Source organism: Cordyceps fumosorosea, assembly GCF_001636725.1.
Source record: "Cordyceps fumosorosea ARSEF 2679 chromosome Unknown scaffold_38, whole genome shotgun sequence".
Taxonomy (NCBI): Eukaryota; Fungi; Ascomycota; class Sordariomycetes; order Hypocreales; family Cordycipitaceae; genus Cordyceps; species Cordyceps fumosorosea.
Window position 1 is genome coordinate 20,869 of NW_017387338.1, and position 18,110 is coordinate 38,978.

Sequence of the window (18,110 nt, forward strand, 5' to 3'; positions counted from 1 at the left end):
TCATCTAGCCACGCCAGAGAGTCAGGCTCAGTCAGATTTTGCAAGGCGCGCCAGGCGTTCATGGCGGAGGCGGAAACTTCCTAGTGGCCCATTGGGCTGTTTTTGAAATGGTTCCACGATACTGCATGGTAAAATTACATGGCTTCCGGTCCAGAATTCCACGTTGATGCATAGTGAAATTACGTGGCTTAGGGCCCGAATTATTGTAGAAGTCCACAGAAATCAACTTGGCCTGATTCATGGTCAAGTCTTTCCGATTAACTGTCTGGCACTCTGGTTCTTGAGCCACTTCTATAGCTTCTCTTCTTGTAAATGAATTAGTAGCAAAGACGGATTATATAATATTTATAAGCTAGAGAGCAAGATACATCAATCAACGAAGAAACCGAAGCGCTGGTACATCAACTACAGTTCTATATCGGTATAACCTCAATCGACTCCAACAGAGCTCTTTCGTACTCAATACTCAATTCCTCAAATCAGAATGGCAAAACCAGCCAGTATTATGCCAGCAACTACACCGGCAGTAGGAAGGGCCCTTGGCGCGGCATTTTTAGGGGGGCAGCTCGCAAGCGAAGTAGGTTTCGAGCAAGCCGTGGCCAACAAAGCTGCAGACATGCTAGATGCCGAGTCCGAGTCGACCTTTGCAGCACAAGGGTTGGTCTTTGGCAGCGAAGTATCGTTGGCAGTCACGAGGCAATTGTCCATTCCCGAGAGAAAGTCGCGAGCCTTTCCATACTGTCCCTCGAGAGAAAGAATGTCGGTAATGTTAAAGCCAGCGCTCGTGCGATCCTCGTCCTGCGAATGGAAGCACTCACCGCCCTGGTCTTTGGGCGTCTCAAAATCTGGCTGTTTCCCGTCGGCTGAAATGGTGAAAGTGGTGTATCTCGGCTGCGAGTTGCCCGTGACTCCGCCGTTGATCTCACTGGAACCCTTTGGATCTCGGGAGCAGTTTGGCATCGTCACGTCCCACGCAATCACCCACGTGCCGTTGGACAAGATGGCGCTCCGCATGTCCTCGTATACAAAGTAAACGCCGTTTTCGTTTCCGCTCTTGGTATCGTCGTTGCTCTTGGAGTAGTTCAAGTGTGGGCGGAAGTTGGTCAAGGTCGCGGAGTAGTCGTCCTCGCGGCGCACCCTGACTTGCACGTTCGGGCCCGTACTGCCCATATAAGACACGAGCTCGGCGTTTTGCATCGCAAAGATGAAGGGAAAGGTCGGGCTCAGCGCGTATGTCTCGTTTCGCGGGAAAATCAAGTCAAACTCGACAACCGCTGGCAGAGAGACATTTGCTGATGTGGCGGCGAGGGCGGCCGGTGCGAAAGCCGCGAAAGCCGCGAAAGCCGCGGCAACGAAGGGTGAGGCACGCATAATACGCAGAGGGTGTTTGTGACTCTCTGAGCAACGCAGTAGCGGAAGGGACGAAAGAAGAAGAAAACTCGACAGTAATTTAATCTGCTGAACGAACGCGGCTGCGATGTGGCGTAATAGTGGGAAACTATGTCCCTTGTCTGTTGTGGTAATAAAGCCGGGACAGGCCTGAAAATCCACTCTCCTTCAGGGGTCGAGAGATTGATTCCCGTCAGCCCGGAGGCTCGGCCCGCGAGGAAAAGCCGCTCGAGGGGCAGTTTTGTTTTCAGCAGGTGCAGACATAGGTAGTATATGCATACTGCAGATTAATTTTCTACGGCCACAACTAGTGGGCTGAGAACCCGCAACGGCCGCCAGGTCAAGCCGGACATGAGCAGGGCTAGCGGCTCAGAGCGCCAAATCTGGCCGTCTTGCGATCGATTCGCCCAAACTACGCATTATTAGGCTAGGAGACACGCGACAGCACTCCCTGACACGGGTATCGAGGCAAGGCTGCCAAGACCACTATTGGGGGGACTTGCCCGGTTCGCACCGTTGCGCCGCTCTGCCTCCACTCAATAGCGGGAGAAAAATTATGGACTGGGAGAAGAAAAGTCTCCGAGAAGTTTACGAGAAACGAAATGCTGTCAAGTTCGTGCAAGTCAAAATTTTGGGCAGGATTGCCGAGGCTTATAGTGATGCCACGTAATTAGCCGTCGTGTATAATAGGAAGAAGTGCTGCTTCAGAGGTACTCGTACCCAGTCGTAAATCAGGTACACATTTTCAGCCTTTCCCATTATGCAGCGACATCTTCTTCTTGGCTTGGCAGGGCTGCCGGCTCTCCTCTCGGCGCAAAGGGTCTCTGTGACTTGCAGTTTCTCGACTGTTGCTGCAAATGGCGAGACGTGCGATAGCATGGCCGCGACTTGGGGTTTGGATGCGGCCACTTTCCAATCTTTGAACCCCAACGCAAAATGCCCCAAGGTCATTGGAGGTGAGGAATACTGTGTAGTTGGAACTGTGACCACTGTCACTGGTGAACCCACCACGGTTCCTGCAACCACTTCCACCAAGCCGGCGACAACGACGACAAAGATGACAACTTCCACGGTACCAGCCAACGGTAAGCAAGCTCTTAAGCACCAAAACACTGGAGCCGATTCTAATCTCACGGCCGGGTTCCGGTCAATGTTTTAGGCATCGCTACCCCCTCTCCGCTACAGCGTGATCTCGTCTCAAACTGTAACAAGTTTTATTTCGTCAAAAAGGGCGACAACTGTGCTGAAATTGTCGAACAACACAACATTGAGCTCTCAGACTTTTTGGAATGGAACCCCAGGACCGGCAGTGACTGCTCTGGCCTCTGGGCGGACACCTATGCCTGCGTCTCCGTCATTGGCTACGTCCCCAAGCCCAAGCCCACGTCGACCAAGCCGACGCCCACGGGCAACGGGATCCCGACGCCGCTGCCCACGCAGCCCGGCATGACGGACGGCTGCAACAAGTTTCGGTTTGTCAACCCGGGTGATACCTGCGAGAATGTTGCCTCGCGCGCCGGCGTCTCGCTGTCTGATTTCCTCCAGTGGAACCCAAAAGCCGGAAGCACCTGCTCGGGCCTGTGGGCAAACGCGTACGCCTGTGTCGGCATGGTTGCCTTTTCGCTCAAGTCGCGGTACCATGCAGACTGCAGCGGCGACGTGCACAACGTCGTCAACCTGGACGGGGGCGACGGCCAGTGCATGAACACGGACTGCAGCGTTGGCAGCCTGGAGATTGCGTCGGCTGGCCTCTGCCCGGATGGCGAGGTGCAGGTCAGTTACTGGGAGCAGCCCGGGTGCCAGGGCCAGTGGTTTGGGTACGGGTACACAAAGAGAGGAGAGTGCCGCCGCTTGTGGACTGATGGGTGGAAGTTTAAGGCGATTCACTTGCGCTGTGCAAAGAGCCAGGATGACTGTGTGAACCAGGGCAAATGCACTTATGAGCCTGAGCCAGCTCAGGGTGTCTGCTAGGTCACTGATGCGTAGCGACATCGTATTGAGTTACCAGGCAGGTCGACTGATCCAATTAGTAGAGAATATGACACCGATAGAGTCAAACTAAGTTAGATTTCTGAAACAATTATTAGTTATTATAAAAGAAGATGAATATTTGGTACATTGTTCCCACCGGCCGTGGCGATGGGGATTCAGGAGACCAATTGAGCAGCTGGACGAGAGGACATGAAACAATATTAAAGACGATAATTGTACTTCGAAAATAAAACACGTATTCTCCTTCACAAGTCAAATTCTCTAGAACCGCTGCCGCGGTATAACTTTTTTTTAAGGTGGGAAACAGTAGAATTATGGCGGAAATAATTTCTTTTTATTTTAAAAGGTTTCTTCGTCGAGGAAGAAAGCGTCGATAGAGAGAAACGGATGCCAATTCCTGGAGGTCCACCCAAGAAAGAACCTTAGAAATCTTTATCCTCCTTATAAACAAAACGACATCCACTAAAAACGACCCGTCCAGCGATGTTGGCTCTCGGTAGAGGCTCGTACTATATTCATCCCCAAGAAGTGGTGGTCGACTTTACGAAGGTGGCACTATACAGTCTTTGGCTAACTGTACTCCTTCCGTCGCGTAGGGCCGCGTCGTTGAGACTGTCACAGGTGGTGAGCTCTGGACGCCCGCCGTTTTGCTGGATGTCCATGCTGGATTCGGTCCACAAAATGCCGAAAAGGCGATTAACGACTTTCGCCAATGGGACGATGTTTTCTCTGACGACTTCACCTCAACACTTATGCTGGAAGAAGAACGAGGATGTTGGTGATGTAGCTGCGCAACTTGCCCAAAGTAGCTTTGTCACCTACACCAACGACCCAACTCATACTTTGGGTTTCTACCACCGGCACCGTACTTTATCCGCGGCAACTCAATCCATCAGGCCTAGAAGCTCTATGATGACCACCTAGATGCCTTTGTCATCCCTACCATTACAGACGATGTTATCAACCCGACCAGGTCAGCCCATTGGGGTCTACTCACACCAACTACGCGGTGCTAATTTACTTGTCCAACTCAGTTTCTCCGTGCCGCAAGCGGTGTCGCAGCAAGGTTCCTTTCGAAGCGTCGCCGTACCAAGTCGACTTTACTCAAGCCCGAGCAGAGAGAAGTGTAACGACGGCTTCTAGGTTTGACCGTTAGACCACAGAGACCTTAAAAAGGTCAAGTAATAGCAGCCGACAAGGCCCAATATCCCTAGAATCTACTATAAACCTTACAGTCTATGACAAGAAGCCACTCGCTAGTGCCCGTATCAGCATCAAAGATAACTACGACCTAAGCGAAATCCGAACCACCATGATGAATCGAGCCTACAATGAGCTATACCCAGCGCGTACATCCAGTGCAGACTATCTCAAGAAGCTGATTGGACTGGGTGCTGTCATCGTAGGCAGGACCAAGATGTCTGTCTTTGCATCCGCAGAGGAGCCAACTGATCAGTGGATCGACTACCACTGCCCATTCAACCCCAGGGGTGACAAGTATCAGACTCCCTCATGCCGTTCTCCTGGCGCCGGTGCTTCTCTTGCAAGCTACTCTTGGCTCGATCATTCGATCGAAACGAGGAGTAAGTGCCACTGTTCCGCCATCATCTCCGAATCCTCCTCCAAACCCTCCGCAAAATCCTTGGTCAAAGTCGCCCTCGCCGCCAAATAACTGCGGGTCGCGTTTCTCGGTATCTCTCTTGTCCAGCTGGCCAGAGAAGAAGCCAGCAGGGTGGCTCTGGGTCTGCTCATCGGTAGCAAAACGGTTGGCCTGGCCGACGCCGCCGAAGGTATCCTGAGGCGAGCCGGCCTGAATCGGCAGGCGCTGCTGCGGGCTACGCTGCTCGACATCCCGCTTGTGAGGGGGCAGGAGGCCAGAAAGAACCCTGCGAAGATGACTCGGGATGTCGATTTCTCTCCACCTCCAACGAGCGAGAGCTGGCAGGGTCAGGCCAGAAGCGCACAGACTGAGCACTTTTGCTCTCGTTGACGGAATTATGAGCAGGATATAGTGATATAGCATAACCTGTGGTGTGTACTATACTTTTTTCTTATCATGGCAACAACTAGGCTATCCAGAGCAGAACTTGTCAAGAAAAAAAATATAAAGATGGCCCATTGCTCTCTCTGGTTGAGAGACAGGCAGCATTCACATTTCTTTCCATTTTGAAACAAACCGAGAAAAAAGAAAGGACAACACCACAAAGCATTACAAAGCAACTTGGAAATCTTTCATCATGTTTAATCTGACCAATCCTGACCGCGCGATCCGCGTTGGTGTCATTCTGCTCAAAGGGTTCGTGGATAAACAGCCGTTGCCTTACGACTCGCTGACCTCCTTGTTCTCTGCTTGAACCATTAGCATTGCCGAGCTGATTGACGTGGCACCCGTCGAGCTCTTTCGGCACGTCAGCCACGAGTTTGTCGACTATCTACCGTCCTCGGCCGTCCCGGCCCAGCTCAAGCCGCAGGCTCACCATTTCGAGTACCACTGGGTCTCCGAGGCAGGCAGCAAGTCCCTGATGAAGGGCACCAGCGGTAGCACGATTGTGCCTACTGTACGACAATTCTCAAATTTCCCTTTTCCTCTTTCTTTGTCATCATCATCATCATCTTTTTTTTGTATTTTTTTTTTCATAGCTGGCTAACCTGTGGCGTGGTCAAACAGGACTCCTTCAAAACCTGCCCCCCCCTCGACATTGTCATCATTGGCGCGTCAGGTGCCTCAAACCCCAGCCCGGCCGAGCTGCAGTTTCTCCAAAAGAGCTACAACGACAGCTCCGCCTTCATCACCACCTGCTTTGGCATGCTGGGCCCCCTCAAGGCCGGCCTATTCGACGGCAAGACGGCGACGGCCCCGAGCTTCTTCCTCGACGAGCTCCGCGCTACGAACCCCAACACCACCTGGGTGGATAAGCGCTGGGCGCGCGACGGCAAGCTGTGGACGAGCGGCACCCTGCTCAACGGCATCAACGTCGTCACGGCCTTTATCCAGCACACGTGGGGAAGCGGCGACGGCTCGCTGCCGGACGTCATGGGCAAGTTTGCGGCTTGGCCGACGGGCACGGACAGCTATGACGAGATTGTGTAGCGGGGACGGTTGAGTAGGGCAAGGCGTGTCTGGAACATGGGATTTTGCCATAAGAATGGTGCATTTATTTCAGTGATCTATTCCGTCGTATGGCTTTGTGTTGGCTATTACGTGCTGCTGCCTACATGCGCCATGTCGTTGAATTGGCGGTTGAGGCTCAATGCCTGCACGTAGTGCCTCGCTATTTGAAACTACATGGTACAAGTCGCCATATTTTTCTTTTCTTTTCAATAGCCATATTTCTTTTCAGCTAGATCAGAAATCCTATGCCTCTACTTTGTTCAGAGTGCAATTCGTGCCGGGTGGGAAATTAAATCACTTTTCAGAATTATATCAAATCCATGGTGGTTGCAGAATAGTATTGACATCGCCATTTTGAACCCTCCCTGTCTCCCGCGAAGGCGCTCATGGCCGCTTCGTAAAGACGAGCGGGCACGCATCCTAAACCAGCATTAGTACGCGGCGCAAAACACCAACCAGAAGAATGACTTACCATTGGAAACAGACAGGCAAACACACGGATTTCTTCCGACTTGTCCGTCGCGTGATGTACCCAGTCCAGCTCCAGCGACGCTTTTCCAATCATGGCCGCCATGTACAGCGGCACATATCGCCTCGCGAGGCAGTCGTGGGGGCCGGCGCCAAAAACGAGCCAGTTCTTGGTCCTGCTCTCGGCGTCGCCCGTGATCCAGCGCTCGGGGTCGAAAATGTTGGGCTCCGGGTAGGCCTCGGGGTCGTGCAGCGCTGGGTAGCAGGACGGGATGATCATGGAGCCTTTCGGCGCCGTGTAATTCGGGGTGACGGGGAAGCTCTTGGTCGTCAGGTACGGCACAAAGATGACGGGGGGGCGGTGGCGGAGGAGCTCCTTGATGACGGCGTTGGTGTACGTGAGCGATTCCAGCATGGGCAGGTCATACGGCTTGTTCCTGTCGCCGCCCCGGGCAGCAAGGTTCTCCTCGCGAATGCGGTCGAGAATGTCGGGTCTCTGGGCCAGAATTTGAAAAAGCCAGGTCGTGGCGCTGCTCGAGGCATCCTGGGAGGCGAAGAGAAAAGTGAAGAGCGTCTCGGAAATCTCTTCGTTGGTGAACTCGCGAATCATGTTGCTTGGCTTCTCAAGGTTGGTCTCACCAGCGGCCACCCGCTGGCGGTACTGCTCCGACTCCATCATGTGCAGCACCCATTGGTCGACGATGCAAGTCGGCGTCGCGCCGATGGACATTTTGGACTTGCAGGCAGCTGCGCACTTGGCAAACTCGCGGTGCACCTCGTCGGCGATGCGCTTGCCCAGCCACTGCTTGCTGTACGGGATGTACATGGACAAGGGGACGTTGACAAGCTCCATGGCCTCTGTGACGCGGTAAAAGTCGTCGGCAATCTTCTTGACGGCTTCCTGGGAGATGTAGTCGCCAAAGAATGTGCGGCACGACAGCGCGCAGTTGATCTCGCGGAACCACCCCATGAACGGGAACGGCTTCCCATTTTTGGCGGCAGTCTCGGCGAGAAACTTGTCGAAATAGTCGGCAAAGACCTTTTCCTGCACCGGGAGATATGTGGAAATGGCCTTGTTGGTGAAGAGGGGAGTGAGTCCTCGACGGTACTCGGCGTGTGCTCTGCCCTGCAAAAAGACCCAGGCCTTGTGGCCGAGGAGATCCTTTGCGATGGGCACGATGCAGGGCTCAGCATACGCAGGCGACTTGAAGACCTTGTGCGCCAGGTCGCGGTCGGAGACGAGGACGACGAATCTATGGTGGAACCATGATGAGCTGGGGTAGTCTTGGTGGTGTGTTTGCAACCATACTTGTGAAAGACGGATACACAGCTTAGAGGGCCACTCGCCCACTGTGCGAGATAGGACTCAAATTTGGGGTGCAGTGCCTGGATAAAGGGTCCCATGAGGGGAATTTTGAAAGTTGGGCCAGCGATGGAGCCTTTTTGCTTGATGTACATGACTGAAGGAAGGGTGCATCAGTCAGTGGCATCTTGGTGATGGAGGGTGCTGGACTTACACTGATCATACGCGATGACGCCCAAGATGACCGTCACTACATACTGCCAAGTATGCCAGCCGGCGAAGGCGGCGACCAGAGAGTGCTGTAGTTGTCGGACGAGTGGTGGCAGCGGCAGCGTCATGAAGGGCAGCGCCGTGAAGGGCAGCGCCGTGTCGTTGGTCGCACCCACTGACATGATGGGAAGAGACAGCTAGAGGACAATATCGAGGCGGGTTGTGTGCAAGGAGAAAGGCGGGAGAAGGAGGCCTAAGGTCTCTTTTAAAGTGTACATGCGGCGCGATGGTATAACCATCTTTGTCCAACGCCACCCCCTGGCGCGGCGGGGAGGAACCCGGAGGCTGAAGGACAGCACTTCGCATGGTCTCGGCGGCTCGTTTGTAGGGGGTAAGTTGGGTGATACATTAATCAACAGACAGGAGGCAGGCTGCAAGTCGAAATTGGATAGTGTTTTCGACGGACATGTGCAGAGGTTGAAAGGATCCGCGGTTTGCCTGGTGGCTTGAATTGCTTTTCGGTTGGCCATTCCGCAAATCATGATTGGCGCGGCCAGGGATTGGCGAGACGTTGAACTGCGGGCGCCGCAGCGGGTGGCCCAAAGAGTACTAGTCTCCGATTCGTGTTCGGTTAGTGGGTGGGGCGGAGACTAATCTCGTTTGGGCACAAGCACACACATCCCACATCGTCCGCGCGCCGGCCGTGGCTGAACTTGAACATGTTATTAACTGGTTATTATGTAGTCCCGCCATCAGCATCAATCAGCATCGAATCAGGCTGCCACGAGCTCTTTTCCCGTTGCTCGCCAGACTCTTCGGCGCTCCTGCAGCGCCTGTGCTTGTGCAAAAACTCGCTGCGACTTGCGCATACCGCACTGTTCGCGCTGCGCTGGCCGCAAGCAATATATTCTACGCCTACGCAAACGAGCCCTTGGCCACGTCCCGGCGCCCCAGCATCTTCTTCAGATATCGGCTTTTGGGTCTGTTGATCTATGCAAGACATATCCCCGTGTCAACCTTGACAATGATCATGTCCAATGTCTGATGCATACGTAGCTGTATGCGTCCTTCATCGTCCGTCCTCTGCACGCACCATGTCCCGGGTCAAAACTCGGACCCTTTGGATCTCTGGCTGGTCGCGGTCGGCTTATTATTGGCTTCTCATGGCACGCCGTTCTACGAGCTCTTTCAGCAGAAAGTGCGGTTACTTGCCGCACTTCTGGGCTTCAAGTAGTGTTAAGAGGTCTCTACACCCATCAAGAGTGTCTTGTGGCTCGAGGCACCGCATATCGAATACGTTTTCCAGAGTCACTGGGGCATGGCACTTGGTCACAACTGTCAAATGGTGACTTTTGACCCGCCGCAGATTGCACCCTCCAGCACGAATCACGAAGGAAGCAGCCACGATTTACAAAAGTATAGATGAAATCAAGGCGGCATCACCAAACACGACACCACGCAAATAAGCTCAGATGGGTGCAGTATTGTACATGAAGGGAACATACACATCCGCACCCAGTGCCATGCTGCAACTCGAAATCAATCTAGAAAGCATACTCCGCTGCATCCTCCCGCAGCTTGAACTCGACGCAGGTGTTGAGGTCCGGAATCACGACGTCATACATGCTAGTATTCGATGGTCGCTCCGTCCGCCCGCCAGCGAAGCGCAGATGATACTTGATGAGAATGTTGGAGATGATCATCTTGATGGAATGATCAGCAAAGAAGCGTCCGGGGCACACAATCTTGCCGTGGCCAAAATGCAGATTGTTTTCGCTCGTGGTCGTGAATTCTATCTGCCGTTAGTACATGGCACTTGGACATTTGTCAAGCAGCGCTACTTACGATGCCAGTTGCCCTGACCCGATATCTGCCTGTTCTTGTACTGCCTCATGCCGTCGAATTTCTCGGGGTCGGGCACTCGGTCGGGATCAATGCCGATTGCATAAGTCGCCATCTGGATGTGTGCGCCTTCGGGGAGGACGACGCCATCATGGAGGGTCACGGGCTCGCGAACGATGGCATTGAAGCCGACTACCAGGAAATTACGGTTAGCAACAAGTCAAAGGCAAGGTACTTTGGAGCTTACGCTGCGTGGGAGGACTGAGGCGCTGGGACTCTCGCATGAAACTGTCCATCTTCTTCATATCGGCAATAGCCTGTCTGGTGTATCCTCCGTTGCTCAGGATCTCGATGGCCTCCTGTCGAAGTGGTTCCACGTACTCAGGGTGAGCACACAAATCGAACAGGACTTGTGCCACCGCAATGATGGTAGAGGGGCCAGAGCCTAGGTACGTCACCATGAGTCGCTGCACGGTCGTGCTGACATCGTCCTTGATGTCTACGCCACCGTCCATCAGGTGCTGCAGGAAGTCATCGGGCTTGACGTAGCTGACGTCCTCGGCCTCACGTCGCCGCCGCTCGCGGATGAGGGGAATGACTAGGCGCCTGGCCTTGCGCAGGGCCCTGTCCACGCCCCAGCTGGTGGGCAGGAAGAAGGCGACTGTCGGCTTGGCCCAGTCCGGGAAGACGCGGAGGAGGAAGTTGTGCATGAAGCCATGCTCGGAGTAGTTGATGGCCGTCGACAGATACTCTTCATTCTCGGCTAGCTCGGTGACGAACTGCGTGGCCACGCCTCGGTGGACCATTCGACGGGCCAGCGACAGGGCGTTGACGCTTGTCCACTTGTCGGCCGTGGCGGGCAACTCCTGGGGCAGATGCTTTCGGAACTGCTCCTGCACCAGGGGCACATGGGCACCGAGCTTGGGAGTGAGCCTTGTCGTGATCATGCGGGTTTGCAGGCTGTGGTCTGTAATGACGGCCGTGATGGAGTGGAGCCGCTGAAACGCGTCGACAATGGCCGTGTTGAGGCTCAGCTTCTCCGGGGGCATGCTGGCGAGCTCAGCCAGGTATTTGTTGGGGACTATGAGGAGGTCGTTGCCGGACACTTTGAAGAAGGTGTCCCGGTATTGTGCGTAGCCCTGGCGGATGAGGGCCGGCCCGTTGCGGTAAAACTGCCAGCGGCCAAGGATGGCATTCTTGTACCCGACAATGGGGGCTTCAAAGTTGTAGTTGCCATAGATGTTTGGCACGGGCTTCTTGTTTCTGGATGACAGAAACCACCAGATAACCAAGCAGCTCAAGACGGTGGAAACGGCCGAGGTGGATGTGCCAAACAGGGTCTGGAATACTGGCGCGACTGCCTGCAGCCTGGTTTCATTGTGTATGGCAGACTCCATATTGTCAAGGACGAGCGAGCACCCTGATTCTAGAAGACGTTGAAATCACAAGGGAGAGGAAGAAACAGAATCATCTCTTTCAAAGTGCCATTTTATACCCAAAACGCCATCAGCGGATCAAAAGCGTCAATCAGATACCTACCAGCCTTTGCCTGCTTTCCTCTCTGGCCTTTGGCAGCCTGATCCACGCGCGAACTCGTCAGCGCTTGGTTTTGCCGGTTATGGCAAAAAGACTCCAGCTGCTGCGCCCGAATCGAAACGTACTCGAGTCACATTGACGCATGTGAAGCTTTTAGTTTTATTCCTATTAACCTTTATTCGTTGGTGTGGTTGCCGAACCCAGCAAGTTTGTCTACTGCCTTTTGCTGACCACCACCAACCCCCCTTGCCACTGTACACGTTGGACGCACGCAAGCATCCACAAACCGCAGCCTTATGTCGGAAAGGGCAGCGAGACATGCTACATGCTGCTTGTGTCGTTGTTGAACGCTGCGTTTTTTTTTTTCTTCACCTCTTTTTCTCCTCTTTTCTCTTCATCCCAGGCGTCACCGCGTCAGCCTCATAGATGGGGCGAAACTCAACCCGTTACTTGCAGACCCCAACGGCAGACACGGTATGTTCCCGGTGTAATGGTACGCCACGATTGGGGATCTTGGCTGGAAGAAGCAAGGGCCGAGCAAGGAGTAAAATAATAATGGAAGAAACGGGGAAGAAAAGAAATGGCACATGGAGGGAGAGCCGCAGCGGACCGCTTCGGGAATGCGCAATATGGGAGCAAGCCACGAGAGTTGAAAAAGAGCTCATTTTTCGTAAAGGGCGGCCAGTCTTTCGCCATTAGGCGAATAGGGAGGACTTAGAATAAGCAGCAGCCTTGCCAAGGAGGGGAAGGGGGGGTTGGAACGCGCGCGGGTTCCAGTTTGCGGCATATTATTGATTTCAGGGAGGGCAAACAAAAAGTATACTTTATTATTTATTCATGTATTTTCATTCTGTATCTGTTCCTGTGCCCCTGTACAGCCTGGTTCCCGAATGGGGTGTGCGAATGCGTGTGCGTGTATGTGTGTGATAAGAGAGAGTGAGAGTGTGTGTGTGTGTGTGTGTCACGAGCTGGATAAGCAAGTGGTGAGAACATATGCAGGTAGTGAGAAGGAGGGAGGGCAATCAAAACCGCCATCAATAATGACATGAAAAATATCGAAAGTATAACGTCATATACCTTTGGCTTTTGTCTGAAACGGCTTAGAATGACGAGGCTAGAACGACGAGGCTCGAACGACGAGGCTAGAACGACGAGGAGGATCACAAAAGGGCGTGTTGGGGGCGGGCGGGCACAGAGGCGAAGGCGAAGTAAACGAAGTGGCGTTTGGCTTGTTATTGGAATCATGTAAGAAGTAATAGCGCCATGGACGAGGCTAGTATGAGAGAGAGAGATGGGAGACAAAACGACTCCGGGACGGACGGAAAGGGCGGAGATTAGGAAGAAGAGGAGGGGAGAATGAAGAGGGCCTTGTTTTTGTTTTTTTAAAAAAAAAGTATCTAGACTGTCTCTACTAATACAAGCAATGGGTATAAGTCGTATATTGCGTGAGGGAGAAACGTTATTGCACACAATGGCTCTCTTTTTGGTGTATGCGCTCATCACTGTGGTTGTACTCGTGTATTCCTTCGAGTACCTCATCGGCTGCCGTGATGATGAGCGGGAGCCTCGCAGGCTGCGCGCCAGGACACCGCTCGTTGGGCACCTGCTCGGCATCATCGCTCACGGCCCATCCTATCACAGCAAACTCAAGTATGCCACTCTCTCTCTCTCACTCTTTCTCGCCTTCCTTCTCCGTCTCCGTCTCCGTCTGTCTCCAAGTGAGCTGCAAACTTTCATCATCATCACCTCTGCCGGCCCCAGTGTGAACAAGCAAAACCACTAACACTCGTACTCTTCCTTGCTCGTTTGTCCGTCCCAGACACGACCATGACGTCGAAATCTTCACCCTCGGCATCCTGCACCTCAAGCTCTACACCAGCGTCTCGACGCGGCTCATGCCGCTGATCCAGCGGCAGCCGCAGCGGCAGCTTTCCTTTCTGCCTATGCTCCGGCACGTGGCTCGGCGCTGGGGCGGTGCCAGCGACGAGACGGACGCGCTCTTTGCGCGGACGGACCTCGCGGCGGACTTGAGCCGAGCCATGCGGACGAGCCTCGCGCCGGGGCCGCACCTCGACGCGCAGAACCTGCGCATGGCCCGCAGGGCCCTCGTCGACGTGGACGAGCTCCTCGGCAGGGTCCGCGAGCAGGAGCAAAAGGGGGGTGGTTACACGGTGAAGCTCTTGGAGTGGACGCGTCACGCGGCGATGCAGGCGTCGAGCTGTGGTGTGTACGGCAACAACCATCCCTTTCTGGATCCAGAGATTGCCGCTGCGTTTTGGTAGGTTCATCTCTCCTTCCATCTCTCTCTCTCTTTTTGGGGCCGGGGGGGGGGGGGGGGGGGCAATATTGCTCGTCGTGGACCTGGAGAGCTGACGGATGAAACAGGACATGGCACGCCCATCTCTCGTCCCACCTCTCGGGCGCCGTCAATCTCGACAGCCTCTTCCGCACCGGCTACGCGGCGCGCCAAAAGGTTTTTGCCGCGCACGAGCGCTACTGCGCCGCCGTCCCGGGCGACGCGTCGGAGCTCCTCCGCTCGCGGTGGCGGGTCCTCCGCGCCGCCGGCGTGCCCGAGGCCGACTGCGCCCGGCAGCAGGCGACGCTGCCGATTGGCATGCTGAGCAACACGGTGCCGACGCTGTACTGGACGCTGTGGGAGCTGTTTTCGCGGCCGACGCTTTTGGCGCTGGTGCGGGACGAGCTCCTCGCGGCAGGGGCCGTCGTCGTCGTCCAAAGGCCAACACCACAAGAGGTCGACGACACTGGTAGCAGTAGTGGTGCTGGTCATGGTGAATTTGCGCTCCATGTCGCCGCGCTCAAGCGCCGCTGCCCGCTGCTGCTCTCCGTCATGCAGGAGACGCAGCGCGCGCGGCACGTCCACGCCGCCGTCCGCAAGGTGCTGCGCGACACGGAGCTCGACGGCGGGCGGTACCTGCTCCGCGGGGGCAGCTACCTGCAGATGCCGGGCTACGCGATCCACCACAGCACGAGCGTCTGGGGCCCGTCGGCGGGCGAGTTTGACCCGCACCGGTTCGTGCCGAGGGAGGAGGAGGCGGAGGAGGAGGAGGAGGGGGAGGGAGGAGGAGGAGGAGGAGGAGGCGGGGAGACGACAAAGAGGAGGAAGCAGAGGGGAAGCGATTTCTTGGTGTGGGGCGCGCCACCGCATTTGTGTCCGGCGCGGCAGTTTGCGGCGACCGAGATGCTCATCCTCGTGGCGCTGCTGGCGATGCGGGCGGACCTGGCGCCGGCAGAAGGGGGCGGCGCGTGGGAGGCGGCGCCGGCGCTCGACTTGGGCGATCCGGTCACGGTGCTGAATCCGAAGCGGGATGTGCCGGTCAGGGTGATGAGCCGGCCAGAGTGGGAGGGGGAATGGAGCGTCGTCATGTCGGAGAGTACGCTTCGTGTGCCTCTGGCCTCGGGCTAGGTAGTCTTGACATGTTTCGCAGCACCTTTTTTGCCTGTATTTCGTAGCAGACGGACGACCTCGCTGATGAAACCACAAATGAATTTTTTTGTAAATGCCTTTTTATCTCACCTATGCCCCTATTTCAACGACTTTATGGGCCCCCGAGATGTCGAGTTTGTTTTCTCCTCCTTCTTTATAACCCCCTTCCCTATTTCGTGGCAGAAATATCATGTCCTCTTACCCAGGCGGATCCTCCAGCCGCCGAAACAGGGTCACAAACTTGAGGCCCTTGCTCCTCGCCACCTTCTTCCCCTCCGTGGACTGCAGCTGGCAATGGTTCGTACCGAGCATGAGCTTGTCTGGTATCAGCGGTGTAAGGGACATGCCCATCATCTCCCCTAACATTGTGCGGCCCTTATCGGAGCATTTGATTCCTGCCCAACAGGCTTCGGCACCTCACAGAGCAGAAAATCACGGGTAAAATATTATTATCGGACAACGACTACTCGCCCGCCTCCTCCCACCGGCACCTGTCACAGTCGCACGTAAAGTTGAAGAATCGCGCCAGCAACTCCCTACGGGCCTCGAGTGACCATCTCTCCGCCAGGTCAAAATACGCAATACAGCACTCCTGACCTGCGGCGATACTTTGCGTCGCATGCATAACCATACGCGAAACATGGTCTGGCCCATGCATCACGTTCGGAAGGCAGGAGTGGTTGAACCAGCTCCCTCGAGTATGCAGCGCCAGCCCGTACGGAATCCCACGCCATCCAGACTTCGCGCCCTCCGGAAACGGGTATATGCCCGTCTTCTTTGGATACATACAGAAGGAGTTGGTTTCCTCCTTGCATATCAGGCTCACGAGATCGGCCAGTGTCAGGCCGTGGGCAAAGGGCTGACCGTACAGGTATGCTTCAGCGAGATCCGACCAGTGAGCGCACTTGGAAGCGGGGAAGAGATCTTGATTGGCCCGGAGTGCAAGGATGCCCTCCCACGAGGTCGCGTCCCTTTGGCGCGGTTCATCCTCGGTCGATGTAGCCTCAAATCTTCCTGCACGGCCGTGAGGGCTAGGCTGGCTCTGATCAACCTGGCGCTGGCACAATGCACGCACGTTGATCCATAGCATGTTGAAATCGTATGTTCCATACCTGGATAAAATCTCGTCCTGGAACTTCTGAAGCCAGGCACACTCAAGCGTATGCCTTTGCTGATCTTGCTCGCGACACTCTGCGTCGCACCATACCACGTCTTGTATGCAGACGCACGCGACGAGGCCTGTTGTCGACTTGTCCATGGTCCTGCTACACGCATAGCTGCTGCAAAAATAGTAGTCGCCCCTCGACGGGTCGACTGACGGAGCCATCGCGTACGGCTTTGCCGCGAAGAGCAGCGTTCCGGCGGCAATATTCTCGGTGGCCAGCAAGCCACGACCCTTCCCGGGCACGGTGCCGACCTTGAGCGCCGGGTGGACAAAGTAGGTCTCGGTGTCCTTCAGCGGCGACGAGCTGACACAAAATTTGGGCTTTTGGGCTAAAACGAAACGGCGCTGTCCCATCATCCCAAGGTCCTGGTCGCGGTCACTCTGCGTCTTCTGGATGAGGCCATCAGGGTGGACAGCAAAGCCGCACTGGTTGAGGAGGCGGTTAAGCTCGCCACGTTTGTAAAGTCGAACGGAAAAAAAGTTTTCCTTGGCAAGTCCATTCTGCAGGTCGATAATAATTTCACGACACGCAACCGTGTCTTTTGTGGCGTTTAGCTCCCTCTCACGACACACAAGTAGTCTTGTTCCCAGGGTAGCAAGATCGCAACCACGGCCATTTATGAGTTGTTCAGAGTCGCGTCCATCAACCCATTCCCAAGAACGATCTTGAATGTTGGATTGCATCCACTCAGCCTCCGTAATGTCCATTACCAAAAAGGCCCCTGGCGCGAGGGAATTAAATATCTTGTTGAGTACATTTTTGTCGTTGGCCTGGCCCCCGTAGCCAAACGAATTACCCAACAGGAGGGCCAGGTGGAAGGGCTCGGTAGTCGGCATTGCTGCCGCGTTGACCTCTGAGAAACGAACGTTGGGGAGATGCGCTGCGCGCTTCTTTGCGAGGTTGACCAGGTAGGTACTTGCGTCGTATCCGTAAAACTGTACATTGGGGTAGTTCTCGGCAAACCAAATACTGTGCCGTCCCTGGCCGCAGCAAAGGTCGAGGACTCGCACTGGTTCATCATTTTGCTGCGGTTGTTTGGGGGCGAAGAGTCCAGCGACGTGTGGGAGGCGAAGAATTTCCTGGCACTCTGTCTCTGTGACTCTGGGATCGTCAAAGACGTCTCCGTCAGTGCGTAGGTAGAATTCATCAAAAACAGTCTTCCACCAATGTTTTTTGACATGGGGAAAGAGCGACGCAACAGGGCCTACGATAGGGGCGGCGCACATGTTCGAGATCCGGGGCGGCGAAAGAGAACAATACAAGGCTAGATCGAAAGTGAAAAAAAGTTCCGAGAGGTTTTCCTAGTCTGGGGAGGCTTCTCGATATGAGCCTTGATATGATATGGTTGTATGTAGGGGACTCTTTCTGGCTTGGGGTCGGGGCATGGCGAATTGGCAATCAATCAATCGCGCCAGCACAGAAAATGGCTGGACGACTTGCAGAAACGAAAAGCGGCTTGCAGCACGCAAATAAGTGCATGGCGGCAGGACAGTGTGCGCTGCATGAATATGTCTCGGCTACAGAGCTGCTGCAGAGACGGTGGCGTCGGATGTCGTGGTAGATGTAGGAGGTCGGATCGTGATGCGGGCGGTTTTTAGACAAATCGTCATCACGGACTGGCATGCAAGACGAAAAGGGCAATTGGCG

General features: G+C 54.9%; 8 protein-coding genes across 8 annotated transcripts; 4 read left to right on the forward strand and 4 right to left on the reverse strand.

Moving 5' to 3' along the window:
• Positions 1-474: 474 nt before the first annotated feature.
• On the reverse strand, positions 475-1,371 carry ISF_08920 (hypothetical protein; the record flags this gene model as incomplete). Its single annotated transcript, XM_018852523.1, has 1 exon — positions 475-1,371. The coding sequence occupies one exon, from the start codon at positions 1,369-1,371 to the stop codon at positions 475-477; it is 897 nt and encodes a 298-aa protein (XP_018700252.1).
• Positions 1,372-2,266: 895 nt separating this feature from the next.
• On the forward strand, positions 2,267-3,360 carry ISF_08921 (LysM domain protein; the record flags this gene model as incomplete). The annotated part of the gene is made up of 2 exons (XM_018852524.1): positions 2,267-2,474; positions 2,549-3,360. The coding sequence occupies 2 exons, from the start codon at positions 2,267-2,269 to the stop codon at positions 3,358-3,360; spliced, it is 1,020 nt and encodes a 339-aa protein (XP_018700253.1).
• A 504-nt stretch (positions 3,361-3,864) lies between these two features.
• Positions 3,865-4,163, forward strand: ISF_08922 (hypothetical protein; the record flags this gene model as incomplete). The annotated part of the gene is made up of 2 exons (XM_018852525.1): positions 3,865-3,930; positions 3,978-4,163. The coding sequence occupies 2 exons, from the start codon at positions 3,865-3,867 to the stop codon at positions 4,161-4,163; spliced, it is 252 nt and encodes an 83-aa protein (XP_018700254.1).
• A 1,455-nt stretch (positions 4,164-5,618) lies between these two features.
• Positions 5,619-6,472, forward strand: ISF_08923 (ThiJ/PfpI family protein; the record flags this gene model as incomplete). The annotated part of the gene is made up of 3 exons (XM_018852526.1): positions 5,619-5,677; positions 5,744-5,939; positions 6,050-6,472. The coding sequence occupies 3 exons, from the start codon at positions 5,619-5,621 to the stop codon at positions 6,470-6,472; spliced, it is 678 nt and encodes a 225-aa protein (XP_018700255.1).
• Positions 6,473-6,877: 405 nt separating this feature from the next.
• On the reverse strand, positions 6,878-8,656 carry ISF_08924 (cytochrome P450; the record flags this gene model as incomplete). Its single annotated transcript, XM_018852527.1, has 4 exons — positions 6,878-6,913; positions 6,966-8,214; positions 8,271-8,421; positions 8,479-8,656. 4 exons carry the CDS (start codon positions 8,654-8,656, stop codon positions 6,878-6,880), a joined length of 1,614 nt encoding a protein of 537 aa, XP_018700256.1.
• A 1,362-nt stretch (positions 8,657-10,018) lies between these two features.
• ISF_08925 (phoma betae P450 monooxygenase No.2) lies at positions 10,019-11,713 on the reverse strand (the record flags this gene model as incomplete). The annotated part of the gene is made up of 3 exons (XM_018852528.1): positions 10,019-10,266; positions 10,320-10,508; positions 10,564-11,713. The coding sequence occupies 3 exons, from the start codon at positions 11,711-11,713 to the stop codon at positions 10,019-10,021; spliced, it is 1,587 nt and encodes a 528-aa protein (XP_018700257.1).
• A 1,610-nt stretch (positions 11,714-13,323) lies between these two features.
• Positions 13,324-15,276, forward strand: ISF_08926 (Cytochrome P450; the record flags this gene model as incomplete). Its single annotated transcript, XM_018852529.1, has 3 exons — positions 13,324-13,502; positions 13,672-14,130; positions 14,238-15,276. The coding sequence occupies 3 exons, from the start codon at positions 13,324-13,326 to the stop codon at positions 15,274-15,276; spliced, it is 1,677 nt and encodes a 558-aa protein (XP_018700258.1).
• Positions 15,277-15,760: 484 nt separating this feature from the next.
• On the reverse strand, positions 15,761-17,689 carry ISF_08927 (hypothetical protein; the record flags this gene model as incomplete). The annotated part of the gene is made up of 2 exons (XM_018852530.1): positions 15,761-15,894; positions 16,087-17,689. 2 exons carry the CDS (start codon positions 17,687-17,689, stop codon positions 15,761-15,763), a joined length of 1,737 nt encoding a protein of 578 aa, XP_018700259.1.
• Positions 17,690-18,110: the final 421 nt, after the last annotated feature.